The 18,995-nt window shown below is 42.4% G+C and overlaps 1 protein-coding gene across 1 annotated transcript; it reads left to right on the top strand.

Annotated features, from left to right (window-relative positions):
- Positions 1 to 830: 830 nt before the first annotated feature.
- On the top strand, positions 831 to 18,387 carry LOC115020209 (rap1 GTPase-GDP dissociation stimulator 1). The gene is made up of 10 exons (XM_029450166.1): positions 831 to 1,061; positions 6,141 to 6,245; positions 7,512 to 7,634; positions 8,518 to 8,643; positions 15,459 to 15,587; positions 15,793 to 15,918; positions 16,393 to 16,536; positions 17,087 to 17,218; positions 17,849 to 17,983; positions 18,227 to 18,387. Exons 1-10 carry the CDS (start codon positions 1,049 to 1,051, stop codon positions 18,385 to 18,387), a joined length of 1,194 nt encoding a protein of 397 aa, XP_029306026.1. The 5' UTR covers positions 831 to 1,048.
- Positions 18,388 to 18,995: the final 608 nt, after the last annotated feature.

Below are 18,995 nucleotides of genomic sequence, written 5' to 3'. Positions count from 1 at the left end.
CCTGTTCAATGTGAAAAGTGAGTTGTGAATATAAAAAATAAAATTAAAAAACCGTCTTGAATTTGAGGAGGAGGGGTGGGGGATGGCAGCGCATGGAAGCACTGTACTTTATCAGTACTTTGTCCTACACACTTATTTCACAATATAGAAACAATAGGTATTATATGCTTTGGCCTAAATATTAATAAAACAATAATAAAAAAAAAAGGTTTTAGCCATTTGCGCATGGTGGGAAATATTAGAGTGTGACAGTCAAAGGCTCTCTGCTTGTGTGAAGGAGGCTACAAGCTTAGAAGGCTAAATAAATGTTCACAGAGTGATAACAGTGATACTATGTGTTACAGAGGGGATTTTGCCCGGATATGAACACAGGTGTGCCTTGAGATTTCGGCTTGGTCTTTGGTGTGCCTTGGTCACAGAACGTTTGGGTTTGGCAATACGGTCAGAGAACCGACAGTAACGGTGTAATATGGTCGTATGAATAAATGTGTCATTAAAGTTATTTTGTATTGTTATCATCAGACATTGTCTATATAGCTTAACATTATTTCATTAAATCTTTCTGTAAAGGGGCTCGTTTCTTATAATATTTTATATATGCAGTATTATTAAAGATAACATTTTTGTTATTATTTGTTGATTAACACTCAAGAGATGATTTAACATACTGGTGTCCGAACAATAAAGTTTACCGGTAGGCTAGCTGAGATTTGTGATTTCAGAAACAGCAAATGAGCAGAGAGCGAGAGAGAGAGAGCAAGGTGGAAACAGAGAGCAAATGAGCGGAGAGAGGGAACGCAAGCGCAGTGTGTGCAGGGGGAGGGGGGGTGTAGAGATAGAGAGTGTCGGATAATGGGATTGCGAGAGCGAGGCATAGAGAGAAACAGACAGAGTGAGAGACAGAGTTGGGGTGCACCTGACCTTAAGAAGGGAGTGTAGCTCCTCTGCTAGCCACACACGCACACGCACGCACACACACACACACACACACACACACAGTGCTAAGAGGCAGTGAGCCAGCCAGCAGAGAGCCTGCCGACCAGCAGCCATGACAGACATTGGTGAGTAGCTACATATTTAACATCCCTAGTGTGTGTGTGTGTCTGCATGTTTTCATATGAGTATATGAGCCATATAATATCAACTGTGGTTATGTGGTTTTAGCATCACACACCAAGGAATGAGAATGTGTGTGTGCATTTGTGTATGAGGGCATTTAAGCAATAGAGAGAGAGAGAAAGAGAGAGAGATAGCTAGAGCGATAGAGAGAGAGAGAGAGATAGACAGAGAGATGGAGAGAGAGAGAGAGAGCGAGATAGATAGAGAGAGAGCGAGATAGATAGATAGACAGAGAGATATACAGAGAGATAGGTAGATAGAGAGAGAGAGATAGATGGACAGAGAGATAGATAGAGAGAGAGATGGAGAGATAGATAGATAGACAGAGAGAGAGAGATATATAGATAGAGAGAGAGATATATAGATGGAGAGAGAGAGATAGATGGACAGAGAGATAGATAGATATAGATAGATAGACAGAGAGAGAGAGAGAGATATAGATAGATAGAGAGAGAGAGAGATGGAGAGATATAGATAGATAGACAGAGAGAGAGAGAGATATATAGATAGAGAGAGATAGATAGATAGAGAGAGAGATGGAGAGATAGAGATAGATAGACAGAGAGAGACAGACAGACAGACAGACAGACAGACAGACAGACAGTACATGGAACAAGAACATATGACTTATATTATATATATATATTGTTCTTTATTTCTGTTAAGGCCAGGGTAGTGTTTATTCAAAAGAGTAAATCATTTCTCAATGTTTAAACAAACACAAATATAAATCCATGCGATCCATAGTTTATTGTGGTAAAGTCTTTCATTACTGTTTCCTTCAAGTCCTCTTCTCCACCTGAAGCTGACGGTGGACTGTCTGTAGGGGTGGAAGACAGTTTTCTGTAGATCACTGTGGAAGTCCAACCTTGGCAGATTGGGTAGAGAGGGTGGTTGGTTGAGTTGGGCAGAAAGTAACATCTGTGCAATAAGTACTGCACTTAGATTGCAGTTGTTGTATTTGATTTAATTGTAATGTACAATATGTGCTTGTGAACAAAATAACTTGCAGTGTAATACAAACCCATTCAAAATGACCAACAACAACGGCCTGAGATGTTACTACAGAGCTTTGACTCAATGGGAGACTCTGGGAGGCTACTGCTTTTCCCGAGTATATCCTGCATGCAGCCAGTCAGTAGATGAAAAAAGGGGACCAGGTATGACAATAATACATCACTTGCAGGTTGCGGGAGCCCAACGGTGTGGGGCTGGCCAGTCATTCAATTCTTATCATACAAAATAAAATGCATTGCTGACAGATAAGCAGCTTTCCAAAATACAATTTCTTGAAATATTTATTTTTCTTCTTTAATTTTGTTTTGCTTTCTCCAGTGTTAGCTAAGCCAGGTGTACGTTATAGTATATAGGACTCTTAAAAGGATACTTAAAGGAAACCTACAGGAAGTTTTCCTTTAACTGAAAGGATGATTTTTCCGATCTTTAAAGATTCTTTCTGTTTCTCTAAAGGAATTGAAGTCAAAATACCCTGATAAATCATTGATGTTCTTTTGATAGACAATCATCAAGATGTATGTACATACATGTATAAAAGTATAACAATGAATGTATCAAACTTTACTAGCACAACCAACAAAGCTAACTGCAATACATTTTAGTTTAAGTTTTACGTTTTTTTTATTTTGCTGCTAACCTATCAAACATATATTTTTTCAACAAATTGCTCAGCATAAAAGAGGTTGTGGTAAACTGTAGTGTATCTATAGTGTAAGTGAAAGCCTGGTATTTACCAAATGGATAACATTAGCCTAATGGTAGCTGGTATCATTTTGTAGCATCACATTACAACAGTTAGGTAAGCTAACTATTTAAAACATTAGACAAACTGGAATGAGAACAAGATAATGTTACATGCATTTATTTTAATTTTATTTTCCTTTACTGAGCAAACTAGCCTATATTGTTTTCTTTCTCCCCACCATCCCAGATCATAATCAATGGAACTATTTGCCAGTGCAATAATGCAGCTATGGGTTAGCCTGGCATTGTCCTTAGTCAAGATAATATAACATACCATATCTCCACTGTCTGGTGAGAGATGATGAGAAATTGTACTTTGAGCAGTTGAATGTAGCATTTTCACAGGAAAATTATACTTTCCCCAACTTTCTATTTAACTCCACTCGATTCACATTGAAACAACATTGATTAAATGTCAGCAGTTCAGTCTTCTACAAACCTTGATTTAATGTTTCAACATATAAACTGTTCCTGCAGTAAAAATGTTGATTTAAAGTAAATTTTTTAACCTACCCAAAACACAACCTTCATGAGACAAACTAAATGTTGAATTAGCAACTTTTGCTATCTGGGAAGGGACAAATCAAACAGAGCACACAATGTCTGAAAAAGGTTTTCAAATAGTAAAGCATGAGCTTGTCTCTCTGTTTTGTATTGCATGAAATTGTAGCTTTTTTGATGCAAGGTGTGCAGTTGTTCGCAGTCAGACAATCCCAGAATCACCAAGCTGTTGTCTCACTGGGCAGTAAGAGTGCAGTGTTTAGCTCAAGATCAGAGGGACAGAAACTATTCAGTGGCTGTCATGCATCACAAGCTGAAGACACACGACCACCCAACAACCCAGCCTCATCTGAAGCTACTGCTGACTCTATTTGTCTTGCAAACTGCTGATCAGAGGCACCAACCCCATAGGCAGCATCATAAACCTACAGCTATACAGACTGATCTTAGAGCTGGATCAACAGCTCTCTGGCACAGTCTTAACACAACACATTTCACAGTGATGGAATGTATTGCTGGACTGTTGTTTTGTATTAGATTGTGCTCCTGATATTGTGTCCACCCCGTGCTGCGGGACTGATTAGTAAATTGCTTACCTGCTCTCTTGTTAAACACACATGACAGCACACACACACACACACACACACACACACACACACACACACACACACACACACACACAGAAGGACATGGGGGTTAGATCTTGACGTAGCAGGCTGTGTATCAGCCCCCTCCACTCAGGCTATTTTCATTCGACTTACAAGGGATTAGCTTTAGTGATTACTGTGTGTGTGTGCGTGTGCGTGCGTGTGTGTGTCATGAATTGTTTTGTATGTGCATTGTTTAAGTAGCTCTTGTGCCTGAGCTTTATTCCATGCCATTTAACCTGAGATATCTAGGAAGAAATACTGTAGATGTCTCAGGTTAAATTGCCCTAATGGGACTAAAGTAGCTGTGGTCCGTTTATTCAACCCTACCACCAAACAAGAACGACCACATTGGATGCAAACATACATGTACATACATTCTAAGTTCATTGACAACAATATTCTTGCTATCTATTCCTGCTCATGGAAACTAGACTATGGGGAATGTTAGAGAAAGATCCTAGTTTTAGGCAAATAAATGGTGGTAAATGGTGTGGTAAAGCAACTAAAACAATTGGCTAAGGTTGGTTTAAGATTGTGGACACTGTTAATTTAAAGATAACTGTGGCAGAGGCAAACACCTGATGAAAGTCCAGTGTACATGCCGACATAAACTGTGACTGTTGGAAAAATGTTGATTCAAAGTGTAGAGGCCACTAGTGGGGCTAATAATGTAACATTTGTCCTGGAAGTGACGCTAGTGGAAAGAGCATGGGCTCATAAAAATGCAAAGGGTTCAATCAGCATTTCATATATTTTTATTTGTTCCAGCACACAGTTACCTATAGTGTGCATACATTAAAATGGTTTATGTCAATCTACTTTTTGTGCACCTGCATCACAGCTTTCCTCACATATGGTGTTCATGTCCTATAGTGTTATGTATACATATTATCCATGGAGATATTAGATACGTTTCAATGTGGATCTGTCATGGAGAAATAGTTTGAACAGGATTTAGGCAGCCTATCTTAATCTCCAGCACCAACAAACAATGCTCCAGTATTTTAATGAAGCACAATATGGTGGTGTTGACAGATTGGAAATATATCAAGCTTTGTAAAGCCTATTAAAATCTGTTGAAAATGCCTTGATTGGCCTCGTACAGATCCTACATATTTGTGTGGACATACAGTACATACTTTAGGAACTGTGAAACGAGAAAACAACTAATTTCATGCTATTGCTGTCGGGAGGAAGAGAGCGGGCTGCAGCTCCAGGGACGGACCTTCAGTTAGCAGTCAACTAAAAAAATTCAGGCTGCGGTGCAAACCCAGCTTCGGTCTGATCCCGGGGATGGCCTTGTCTCCCCGCACAGGTAAGACCCAGAGCTTCCCCAGCCCGCTGTGACCGGGGGTGCGGGTTGTTTTCTCGTTACTGCCACTTTGGCTTTAGTCCAGTAAACAAACTACCAAAGCGTATGCAGCCCCCGTTTAGTGGAGTTATTTTGACTCAGAGTTACAGCAGTTTGGTTGAATTTTGCCTATTCTTGCGCTGCTGTTAGTTAGTAGTAGGCTTTGTATAATAACTGATGACTGTAAATTTAGATTGTATGGATACAGTAGTAGAGGTGAAATGCTGCCCTCTATTCCTTTGGAGCAGGTGGCCATGTATTACACATTGTACCTTTAAATGTAGTCTGTAGTTTTAATGGTTTTGAATAAAGGATTTCAGCTAGCAGCACAACCAGTTAATAATTTTAAAAAGTGATCTAGCAGTACTGGACCATTATTATGAGTTATGGGCAGAACCACTGTCCCATCAAACCTGAATGTTGAGTTTAGGTCAAGAAGAGTTCACAGTAGCCTATATATTAAGAGTATTAATGGTTAGGCCCTGTGGTTTCATTACACTCTGATTATTTAGGAATAATTTAAACTTTCAAGAAGTTGAACATAAGGCATGTCTGGCAGAGCATTGGTGAAGACATAGCTCTTATGCTAACGACATGTACTGCTCCCCATGTGCTTCCTCCTTCTTTGATTTACTCTTTGATACATTTAACTACGATCGAATGTTCATGTACAATTTTTTTAAGGTGGCATAAAGAAGACTGGTATATTCTTAATTCTCATTTGTTGTTGTGTGTGTGTGTGTGTGTGTGTGTTGCAGACTCTCTGAACGTGGCACTAAAGGCTATCAGCGTGAGTACAGAGCTGATTGAGGAGGAGCTCAAGCCTCATTTGGACACATTGCTGGCTGCTCTTTTGGAAAAGAGTAAGTCATGTAACACAAACACACACACACACACACACACAGAGATCCATGAGTCTCCTGGAGATGTCACGGTGCTAACCCATGCCCTATAAGACCAGGTTGCAAACTATTCAGATACATTTTAGTCTCTGCAGTTCTATTATGTGTGTTGGTGGGAGGGTACTAGGTACACATACCTACTTGAATGCGTCCACCTACATGCAAAATATACTATCAATACATATCAATTGATACAGAGAATATTTAGAATGGGACAACAAAGAAACTAAAATAATTCACTATAACAATGTTTTTTTTAACTGCTCTCCGCTGATAAACAATATAAATGTTTTTTATATAAAACAATATAAAAGCGCATTGGACAGGCAATGGTGCGTTGAGTAGACAGCATTCTGTTTATTAAACACAAATGATTGGAAATTATGCTTTAATATTTGCTTATTATTTATTTCACGAGCCTAAATATAGGGGGAAAATATAAATTCACACAAACAAAATAGTGGACGATATTTTAGAGCTCCACCTAAATCTCTCTGGGGAGCTCATGTCTCTTTCAGGGGAGCCCAGCTAACTGTATACAAATCATAGGACCGTTACATTGAACTACAGTGCTTTTGGAAAACAGCGAACAGTTAAATGACTATATAGGTGGCTTAATTAATAACCATCAAAAGTGTAATGGACACTCACCCCTGCTTCTCACTTGTCTGATCTACCCTGTTGTTTCGTTAATAAGATCGTATCCATGTCTTAATTTTCAATGTAGAATATACAGTCTGTTGGCACCCAAGCAGAGCTCAAAACGACAAAATGTGACACTCACTTAATTGCTCTCTGTTCACATGCTTTAACCTTGTACTGGTATAGCCTTATAGAAATGTTGCAGGTCTGCTCGTCACAATGATTTCGCAAAGTACCCCAGCGCTTCAGGCATGTGACCAAATTGTAAAACTATCATCACACTTTACAAGGTGCATGTCTGAAAGGTGCTTCACATTAGCCTGGATTGTGTGTACAATTGAATATTAGGTGTAAGGGTGTCACAATGTTCCTGTTAGACTGTCACATACAGTATATTGGGTGAAATTAATATAATTGTAATGCAACCACTTCAAAGTCAAAGTCTGAGTCAGATACATTTGGACTTGAAATCACATCTGGGCTTTACTGTGTAATCAAAGCTAACTTTGCATATTTCAATATGTGCTGAGATTGGACATCCTGTCATCATTTTCATTTTGAACAAATGAATGTGTGTGTCCACAGAGAAGGATGCTGCAGTTGAGATTGCCACAAGTGGGATTCTACCCTCACTGGCTCAGGCCTTACGGAGCAGAAGCCCCCTGAGCTGCCAGGTGGCTCTGGTGGTGGCAGAGATGGCCAGAGAAGGTAGGATACTGCTACAGTTATCACGTTGTCTTGGATAACATAAAACAAAATACCATTTGTGATGTTTCAGCTGCAAATAAAACACAGCGGAAAAATTATTATTTTTACATTTTTAGATTACTACTACACCAGTGTGATAGTGTATGTGTTCAGCAGCCATTCGGTCTTTGACCTATATCCATAGCTCCTTACTGCCCCAATGTGGTTGAAAAAAGGTCAATTTAGTAGCTGGTCTGGAACCTTCGATGATTTCACATGATCTTCGTCTTCAGATGTAGTTCAAAAAGTTGTCATGGAATTGTATGGCTCGGAGAAACAGCAGGCCTGAACCCAGAAGCACAACTCACAGAGTGACAGGTTGAGATCAAAGTTCATGGTTACTTGAATCAAGACAGGGTCAAAACCAGGTAATCATTCAGAACAGGCAAACTTCTCCAAATAAGAGCAGGCAGGCAGACACTAACACTGGAAAGATAGAGCGGATACAAACTACACAATCTGAGTCAGGTGACTGGGGAGGCAGGAAAATCAAGGAGGGACAGAGCGGTGGAATGGGCAAGAATATTCACAACTGAGGAAGAAATTGTGAAAAAGTTCCTTTTTTCTGAGGTCATCTCACCCATGCTCATCCAACTTTTCCACAATGGTGCTATTGTTTACACTGGGACTAATTCACACTGAGGCCGAACTACAGAGAAATGTTAAATGTATGTATGTCAAAAGATAAACAATACAGTTGAATTGAATGAGCATCCAGCATAGCACTAGTAGCATGCTTCATCCCAGCTGGGTGTGATCTCACATACAACAGAGATTCGAGGAACTTGCATTTTTCTCTAAGGGGGCATTTCAAGAGGTTGAATATGTTCCTTGTGTGTTGTAGCTGCAGTCAGGGAGACGTGCATTGAGGCAGGACTGGTGAAGGTGCTGGTTCCCCATCTGAACAGCAATAACCAGGAGATGCTGCTGAACACTGGCAGGGCCATCGGACGCATCTGCTTTGACAACTGTGAGTTGGTGTGACACTGCTGGCTCAGTCAGCTGGTCTCCCGATGATGAACAGTGTGCTTATGAGGCAGAGACTGTGTTCTTTTGAAGCTTACAGAGACAGACTGAAAGTCACTCTTCAGGTTTAAATAGGCTTATGATTCCCAAATGTGAAATGATCTTTAATTAAGACTCAATTAAATTTGATTATTTGTATACAGTTATCATTTCCACATCAGTTACGTGATTATAATTACAGCAAACCTTTGAGACAATGAAATGAAAAGCTAAGTAATGAAACAGTGTGTCATATATGTCACTTTAACCATGATCACTTCCACTCTCTCTCTCTCTGTCTCTCTCACTCTGTCTCCCTCTCTGTCTCTGTCTCTGTCTCTCTCTCTCTCTCTCTCTCTCTCTGTCTCTGTCTCTCTCACTCTGTCTCCCTCTCTGTCTCTGTCTCTCTGTCTCTGTCTCTCTGTCTCTGTCTCTCTGTCTCTGTCTCTGTCTCTCTGTCTCTGTCTCTGTCTCTGTCTCTCTCTCTCTGTCTCTCTCTCTCTGTCTCTGTCTGTCTCTCTCTCTCTGTCTGTCTCTCTCTCTCTCTCTGTCTCTCTCTCTCTCTCTCTCTCTCTCTCTCTGTCTCTGTCTCCGTCTCTCTCTGTCTCTCTGTCTCTCTGTCTCTGTCTCTGTCTCTATGTCTCTCTCTCTCTGTCTCTCTGTCTCTCTCTCTCTGTCTCTCTCTGTCTGTCTCTCTCTCTCTGTCTGTCTCTCTGTCTCTGTCTCTGTCTCTCTCTCTCTCTCTCTCTCTCGGTGCATGCTGGGAGTTTGGTTGTGTGAGTGAGACGCTGAGCAGGTGCTAATTCGATACTTTCTTTTTCTTACTTTATTTAATAATGGGTTTTGATTTAACTTAGTTCATTGGTGACAGTTTGATTTAGTTTACTTTTTGGTGCGTTTGGGTGGATAGTCGGGGTGCTCTTGGGTGTTTTTCTCCTGCCGGTGTCCTGCCGGCCGGCGTCTGACGTCATGGCAAATGGAGACTATACCAAGCTAACGAGGAAGCACGGGATCAAAATATCAGCCGGCTTCCCGTGTAGCGTTGAAGAGATCGGGTTAGCTGTGGGAGACAAGGTCGGACATGGCAGTGTGAAGTCTCTGGCGCGGATGAACGGGGCTGTTGTCATCTTCCTGGACCAGGTGGAGCGGGTGCACCGCGTCATCGAGACAGGTATTACGGTGAGCGGAGTGTTTGTGCAGGTGATGCCACTCACTCTGCCCGCAACCAAAGTGGTAATATCTAATGTCCCTCCGTTCATAACCGATGAGTTTCTCAGCAGAGAACTATCCAGACACGGGAAAGTTGTTTCCCCGGTAAAAAAGATTCTGTCTGGATGTAAGTCTCAGTTGCTGAAGCACGTAGTGTCTCACCGAAGACAGCTCTATATGATACTGAATAACCGAGATGCGGAGCTCAACCTCCGCTTCCACGTTAAAGTAGATGATTATGAATACGTGTTATTTGCAACTTCATCGGTCATGAAATGTTTTGGTTGCGGGGAGGAGGGACACACCGCGAGAGCCTGTCCGAAGCGCGGGGGTCCAGCTCCGCCTGATCCTGGAGGAGCGGCTGCCGCTCCCCCGGCGGGGGGCTCTTCGCCGGGAGAAGCCGCGGCTTCGGAGGAGGGCTCTCCGCTGGGGCGGCCGGTGGCCGCTCCACGCGCCGCGCCAGGACGCGCAGCTGCTGTGTCCAGCTTTGTACACGGGATAGGTGGTGTTAATTCACTTGGTGTGGTGGAAAAAAATGGGGAAAAAAAACAAAAAAAACAGGGAGAGGAAGTGCAGGGGGTGTCAGGTGGTATGGGAGGAGAAGAGGTAGAGGAGATAGGTGCTGTAGAAGAGATGGGTGGTGGGGAAGAGGTAGGTGGTACAGAGGAGGTTGGTGAGATGAGAGTAGAAGATTTAAAGGAGGTAAGTGATGTAGCAAAAGAGGGGGGGGATGCAGAGGAGGTGAGTGTAGTAGGAGTAGGAGAGGTAAAGGAGGCAAGTGAGGCAGAGGAGGTGAGTGAGGTAAGGACAGAAGAGGAAAAGGAAGCGGGCGATGTAGTTGAGGAAATGGGTGGTGTAGAAGGAGAGAGGACAGGAAAAATACAGGTTCCGTGGAGTGAGCAGGTAGAAGAGGCAGAGATGGAGGAAGAGGTTAAAAAAACAAAACCTGCCACAAAACGGAAAAAGAAAAGTCAGAGTGCATCCAGTGATGCCAAGAATAGTAAAGTCGGGGAGGAAGGACAGACAGGCAGGAAGCAGGGACAGGCAGAAGACAGTGCTAGTGAAGAGGAGTGTGTGTCAGACAGCAGCGACATCCCTGGTTTTACTCTGACCAACAGCCAGAAAACAAAAATGTACTCAGTTGAAATGTTGAAAGTTTTCCTCCAACACACAAAAAACCAACACGGAGTAAAAGTGGAGGATTATTTTCCGGATTTACTCGTTTTTATTAGCTCAAGCAGATTCCATATGAGCCAAAAAGAGTCTGGCCTCATTGAGCAGGAGGTTTATAGATTAAAAAAACTGGTGCTTAAAGTAAAAAAACAAATAAACAGTGATGATGGGGGTCTTAATTAATTTATTTGTTTTTATTTTTTCTTATTTTAACATGTCAGCCATGGATACTTTTAAAGTGGGTGTTTTAAATGTGAACGGAGCCAGAGTTTTTAAAAAAAGGACACAAATTTATGAAACTGCAAAATTAAAACACATTGATGTCCTTTTTTTACAGGAGACGCACAGCGACGGCTCTAACGAGATAGACTGGAGGAGGGAGTGGGAAGGGGAAGTCATTTTAAGCCACAACACATCTCTTAGTGGAGGAGTGGGCTTCCTCTTCTCCAAATCTTTTACTCCAGTCTCACTGGAGGTCGAGCATTTTATCGAGGGGAGGTTGCTTTTAGTAAAAGCCCGGTTTGACCTTTTTAATGCTGTTTTTATAAATGTGTATGCCCCAACAATCGGTGCAGAGAGGAAGTTGTTTTTACAAAAAATTAATGATGTTTTAAATAGCTGTGCCTCGGAGGATTTTTTATTCTTGGGGGGGGATTTTAACTGCACAGAAAATGCTTTTTTAGATCGGAACCACGCAGAGCCGCATCCAGCGTCCCAGCATGTTCTGAGGCAGCTGGTCCGCTCTCATGGTCTGGTGGATGTATGGAGGAGGATGAACGCAGAGGCTAAACAATACACATGGTCCCACTGCAGAGGGAATAGGATTTCCTCTGCCAGGTTAGATCGTATTTATTGTTTTAAACATCATTTTAACATTTTTAAAATGTGTAATATTATACCTGTTGGTTTTACCGATCACTCTTTGCTTTTATGTAATGTTTTTATAAGAAATGTGTTGCCAAGAAGCGCATACTGGCACTTTAACTCAGTTTTAACATTTGATAAAAATTTTAGAGAAGCTTTTATTTATTTCTGGAGTGTTTTTAGGCAAAGGAAGAGTGATTTTAACAGTCTTAGGCAGTGGTGGGACCATGGTAAGACTGAAATTAAAATGCTTTGTCAGCAGCACACCCTCAATGTCACACATGACATCACCAGATCTATGAAAGACCTGGAGGGTGATATAGTGGAACTAGAACAAATAAGTGAGTCCACAGGAGATCGAGGATATATTGAAATCCTCAAAGTAAAAAAAATGGCATTAGCCGACCTGCTAGACGTTAAAGTCCAGGGCGCACTGGTCCGGTCCCGGTTCCAAAACGCCACCGAAATGGATGCTCCATCCAGTTTCTTCTTCGGCCTGGAGAAGAAGAACGGACAGAAGAGGGTAATCCACTCACTGCTCTCAGTCACAGGGCAAGAGATAACGGAACCAAGCCAGATCAGAACACGGGCTGTGAGTTTTTATTCCTCCCTATACTCGAGTGAGTACGAGGGGGAGGAAACGTTTTTAGAGGGGTTTTTAGGGGGACTACCTCAGGTAGCAGAACAAACCAACTCACAGCTGGAGGGGCCGTTGACCACACGGGAGCTACAGGCTGCTCTGCAAAAAATGCAAGGACGGCGGGCTCCCGGCATCGACGGCCTCACTGTTGAGTTTTTTAAAGCATATTGGGACATTTTAGCAACAGATCTTTTAGATGTTTTTAACGAGAGTCTGGCCTCTGGTTCCATGCCGATGTCCTGCCGCAGGGCCGTGATAACGCTCCTGCCCAAGAAAGGAAACCTGCAGGACATCGGAAACTGGCGCCCTGTGTCTTTGCTGTGTGTGGATTACAAGCTTCTGTCCAAAGCTCTGGCCACCAGGCTGGGGGGGGCTATGGAGCAGGTCATCCACCGGGACCAGACCTACTGTGTGCCCGGCAGGTCCATGGTAGACAATGTCTACCTAATTCGAGATGTTTTGGAGGTCTCCAGCTCATTGGGCTTTGATACTGGTCTGATTTCTCTAGACCAGGAAAAGGCTTTTGACCGCGTTGAACACAACTTCCTCTGGAAAGTAATGGAGAAGTTTGGGTTCAGCGCTGGTTTCATAGGCAAGATCAAGGTGTTGTACAGTGAAGTTGAGAGTGTGCTGAAGTTTAATGGTACTCTGTGTGCTCCTTTTAGAGTGTGTAGAGGGGTCCGGCAGGGCTGTGCTCTGTCGGGGATGCTCTATGCGCTCTCCCTGGAACCTCTCCTCTGCAAAATACGCTCCAGCCTACAAGGTCTGGTTTTACCTGGTTTTAATAGCAGATTTGTTTTATCCGCATACGCAGATGATATTATTGTTTTTATTAAAAGCCAGAGAGATGCGGACATTTTAACAGACATAGTAGATAGTTTTAGTGTAACATCGGCAGCGAAGGTAAATTGGAAGAAAAGTGAGGCCCTCGCTGTCGGGGAGTGGCGTGGCGGTCTCCCAGTTCTTCCCCAGAGCCTCACCTGGAGAACTGACGGCCTGAAATATCTCGGAGTATTTGTAGGAAAAGAAATTATTGTCCAGAAGAACTGGGAGAACGTCACAGAAAAGATTCAGGGAAAGCTTTCCAAGTGGAAGTGGCTGCTCCCTCAGATGTCTTTTAAAGGTAGGGTTTTGGTTTTAAACAACCTTGTAGCATCCCAATTGTGGCACCGTCTGACCTGTGTAGACCCTCCCTCTGGCCTTTTAGCAAAACTGCAGAAAGAAATGGTAGATTTTTTTTGGGATGGTCTACACTGGGTGCCACAGGGGGTGCTGTTTTTATCCAGAGAGGAGGGGGGACAGGGCCTTGTCCACCTGGCCAGCCGAACAGCCACTTTTAGACTTCAGTTTTTACAAAAATATCTTACCGGCCCGGCTGATTTGGTGTGGAGAGATGTGACCAGCTGCATTCTCAGACGTGTAAATAACCTGGGGCTGGATGCTGCTCTGTTTTTAACTGATTCTAATTTTTTTAAGTTAAATGGGCTGCCTCCATTTTATCAGGGTGTTTTTAAGTCTTGGGCCCTTTTTAATCATAAAAGGTGTCCAATGTCGGACTCTCTGCACTGGTTGTTGAAGGAGCCTTTAATTTACAGAGCCAGGCTGGACGTCAGCAGCAGCAGCACACCCAGCCTGATGGTGGCGCTCTGCAGGTCCAGAACCCTGTGCCTGCAGCAACTGGTGGATGCAGTGGGGCCGGCGCTGAGTGATGCCCGAGCCCTGGGCTTGCTGCTGGGTCTGACCTCCGTTCGAGTGGCTGAGAGGATTCTGGAGCTGTGGAGCCAGAGGCTATCGGGGAAGGAGAAGAGAATAATAAAAGACTACAGTGACGGGAAGGCTTCTCCAGACCCAGCAGACCCTTTTCCAGAGATCAACCTGAGCCCAGGGCTGGGAGAACTGACCGGTCCCCTGCTCAAGGTCATTAACCCGGCAGGACTGACGCTGCACAGAGCCGACAAAAAGACTCTATATATGAACTGTGTCAAAAGCATCCACAAGAAAGGCCTGTGCAGCAGACCCTCCACTGTGTGGAGCAACAGACTGGGTTCAGGAAGTGGACCAAGCCCACAGTGGGGGTCTTTTTACAAACCTCCCCTCAAAAAGCGGACAGCCGACCTCCAGTGGAGGATTTTACATGGTGCCGTCGCTTGTAACGCTTTTATCGCCGTTATTAATCCCGCTGTTTTTAACAAATGCCCTTTCTGCAACCTACGTGAGACTGTATTCCATGTTTTTACTGAGTGTAAGAGACTCACAGAGTTTTTCTCTCTTTTAACATTGGTTTTTAGTCTTTTTAACGTAGTTTTTACCGAGAGTGTTTTTATCATGGGAGCTGCCTACAAAAAAGACAACAAAGAAAAGTGGCAGCTCCTAAATTTCCTCTCGGGAGAGGCAAAAATGGCCATATACATTAGCAGGAAAAACAGAGTAGAGAACAGAGAGGGGCAGGAGGCCAAGACAGTGTGGCTGTGCAATATCAGGGCAAGACTCTGGCTCGATTTTAGGTTTCACAAACATACCGGGGATCTCGACACTTTTAAAGAACGTTGGTGTTTTAAAAATATTATCTGCAGTGTGAACAATGAATGTTTACACTTTGCACAGGTTTTTATTGGATAATTTTTATATATTTATAGAGTTGTTATTTATAAATGTATATTTTTTGATATGATAATATGATTTTTCGTTACACTTTATGAGTAAACTGTTTGTTTTAAGAATATGTAAATAAAGTGTTTTTGAAAAATCAAAAAAAATCTCTCTCTCTCTCTCTCTCTCTCTCTCTCTCTCTCTCTCTCTGTCTCTCTCTGCTCTCTCTTCTCTCTCTCTCTCTCTCTCTCTCTCTCTCTCTCTCTCTCTCTCTCTCTCTCTCTCTCTCTCTCTCTTTGAGCCAGCCTACCAACAGAACCATTTAGTGCAGAGTGGTGTCATCCCCAGACTGGTGTCCATTATCAGGGAGTATCCAGAAAACGACCCCCTGGTCAACGTCTGCCTGCTGGCCCTCTGTAACCTGGCTGACATGGGTGATTATTTAGTAACTGTATTTATGTTAGTAATTAATCAAATTTTCAAATAATCAAAGCTTGTCCCAAAAGAAGGGCCAACACTGTTTAAAATGAAACCCATAATAACCATTTCCAGATCTCAGATGTTTGATCACTAAAACTGGTTGTCAGGATATTTAGTCACCTGCATACAGCCTATAGTTATAGAGCCCTATGTTTGCAGACTCTGCGAGGGATGCCCTGGCAGAGCTGGGTGTGGCAGATGTGCTGACATTTCAGCTGAAACGGGCGCCTGATGGCGAACGCCGACATGTCATCCTGGAAATACTGGGCTCACTGAGTGAGAGCGGTAAGAGCTGCAGGGTGCTTCAGGAAGGACTTCATATTTCTGCCAAGATCCGTTTTTAAACCTCGTATGTGAATAAATTCAGGCTTTACCATGAGCCAGCAGATATTTTCCCTGTGTTTATACCAAGGTAGCCAACCCTTTTATGTCTCTGCTTGTGTAAGTTAGGCTATTGTGGGCAATAACAATCAATCAATCAATCAGTGGTCAGACTTATTGTACAATCAGAGTATGGTTGTATGGCCCAGTATGATGAGACAAATTTCAAATAAAAATCTTCACCAGTGCAGCTTTAGCATCGTTGCTTATGTAAGTCAAGGGTTGTATGTTGTATAATGTCATATTCTCTAACATGAAATGATGCTCAGTGCCATCTACTTCATGGTTTTGTCTTTTGTTTTATATTGATGTTGTACATTTATTGGACGATAAAGTGAGCTGTTAAGAATAATCAGATAAATTGTGCTGGACCACCAGATGCACTGAAGCTGCAGTTTGCAGAGTCCGGAGTACCAGAGGCTTTATCAGAGATGATTCGGGGTTTGCAGGGAGGTTCTGACCCCCACGACCTCTGCAGCATCAAGATCGCCTCCAACCTCATTGTGTCTCTGCTTTTAGGAGGTGAGTGATGCAGGTGAATGTCTCAGTGTACGTATCTGCTTCCATATTTGTCTTTTACCTCTTTCACCTAATCTAGGTAATGAGACGATGTTTTGCTTGTAAATTACTTTGCATATTCAGCTGGGACACTGATTTTATCATTGCATTCAGATAGTATGCATTATATATGCTGTTGTCATTAGCTGCCATCTAAAGAAAGAGACAGAACATGACATGACATAACAAACAGTATTATGACTCCTGCCTGCCTTTTTAAAATTTCATAGTGTGACCCTTCAGGATGCAGTGTGACACAGATAGACCATAATGTCTCAGAAATCTCTGACGCCGGTGCATCAGTGTTGTTTTATTAGTGATTTGATATATTATTAAACAGGGATGGTAATGTCAGCGCTACTTAAAGAAATAATGTGCTGTTTGTGAGCATTATAATGATCTTGTTAAAAAGTGTGTGTGTGTGTGTGTGTGTGTGTGTGTGTGTGTGTGTGTGTGTGTGTGTGTGTGTGTGTGTGTGTGTGTGTGTGTGTGTGTGTGTGTGTGTGTGTGTCAGATGAGTCCATGCAAAAGTGTTTTGGTGAGGGATCAGGTCTGGTGTATCAGGACGTTCTGTCCTGGCTGCAGAGCTCCAACACCCAGCTGCAGCTGTCTGGAGCCCTGGCCATCGCCAACTTTGCCAGAAACGGTGAGATATTTTTTGGAAAAAAACACAGGTCTCTGTGACATCACCCACAGGTTCATGAAGACACATTACCTGCCATCAATGCCATCTATGTACATGACCTGCTCAAAAGCAAACAGCTGACAGACACAGTTAGAGACCAGCTGGTGAACATAGTGAAACATTCAGCAGCTGACGAGACAAAGACTCCTAATGAATGATCATGTTGATCATGTTGATCAGATCATCATTGATCATCAGATCTGCTGGATGTAAATATGCAACTGTTTATATTTAAGATTTAATATCTTCAAATGGAATTATCCTCAAAGTCACCAACAAGACACCCTTTGGAAGTAATATTTTTTGCAAATTTCTATTTCAATGTGTGTCAAATTAATTTTAACGCACTGCAGAAATCTGGGAACAATTCCTCCTCACAGTATAAGGAAGCTATGCTTGAGGAACTTTAGTTTAACCTGCATGTGGTCTTTGAGATCATCATCGTCTAACTTTAAAAATCAAATGTTTAGATGAAATGTTTGCCAATTTTCAAATAATACAATATTACTTGTAATATGATAATTATATTGCATTATGGGATTTGAAGTGGTATATGTAATGTAATACAGAAGGGCTGTTGGTCTGTTTCAGACAGTAACTGTGTGAAGATGCTGGACCTCGGTGTGGTTCCTCATATCCTGACTTTGTTGGAGCAGCATGTCGACGAAGGAGACGTATCTGTTCAACACGCTGGACTGAGCGCGCTCAGAAACCTGGCCATTCCTGGTACTGATAAAAGTAACAGACCAAACATCAAAGAAATTACTTCAAAAGTTTAACTGAAACTGAGTCATATACATGTTCAAATCACTGAGTCTGCTTCAAAAACCTACTGATACAAGTCAGATGGGCAAATGTGTGGAAAATAAAATCAACAAAACGGTTTACATATTTGTATAGGTGTAAGATGTCTTTAATTTTATAATTGAAATGATATTTAAAATGACAGGGATGCTCTGTGTTTTTCAGCCACTAACAAAGTGCGGATGCTGGAGGACGGCGTGACTGAGAGGATAAAGACCCTGCTGCGCTCTGACATGCCGCCAGTTCAGTTCAAACTGCTGGGGACACTACGCATGATGGTGGATGGACAAGGTGAGCACCTCCAGCTGTTAGCAGTCAGTAATTAATAGTAGCATGAGATAGGATTCCTCTTCTCTCAATTAGCACAGCAATCAGACCAAATTCTCCCTTTGGACAGATTGCCATTATTCCAGAGATGAACCCTCAAACAGTTCATGTCCCTCAAGTATCTAACAAATAAACAGACATTAACACAACACAGCATACAAACAGTGAGGCAATTACGATCACACAATTCACAACAACAATGAGAGGTCTGATTATTATCATTATTCCTTTATTCCCCCCACTATGTCTTTTTACTTTAACTCATCTTTTAATAATGTATTACTCCTCCCTTACTTAGGAGGACTTGTGGGTGGCTGCACCCAGAGAAGGCTGGCCTGTTGGGGGCGGGGGAGCAGCCACGGGTCCCACTTTGAACAGAATTACCTTTTAGATGTTTTACTTATTTCATCCATTCCCCTGGATCCATTTACATTCTCCCTTGTCCTTTGTACAGTCCAAACTATTTGTTGAGCACATTCAAGATCGCAGGGGGATACAATAATTAAATTATAATATTATTCCTCTAGCACCATCATCATCAAAAATTGGACCCTTTCCACCCTAGTTGTAAAATGGTGTTACCCCTGGTGGCCATATTTCCAAATGT

This window comes from Cottoperca gobio, chromosome 15 (assembly GCF_900634415.1).
Source record: "Cottoperca gobio chromosome 15, fCotGob3.1, whole genome shotgun sequence".
NCBI lineage: Eukaryota > Metazoa > Chordata > Actinopteri > Perciformes > Bovichtidae > Cottoperca > Cottoperca gobio.
The sequence above is the reverse complement of the archived record's forward strand: the minus strand, read 5'-3'. Positions and strand labels throughout refer to the sequence as shown.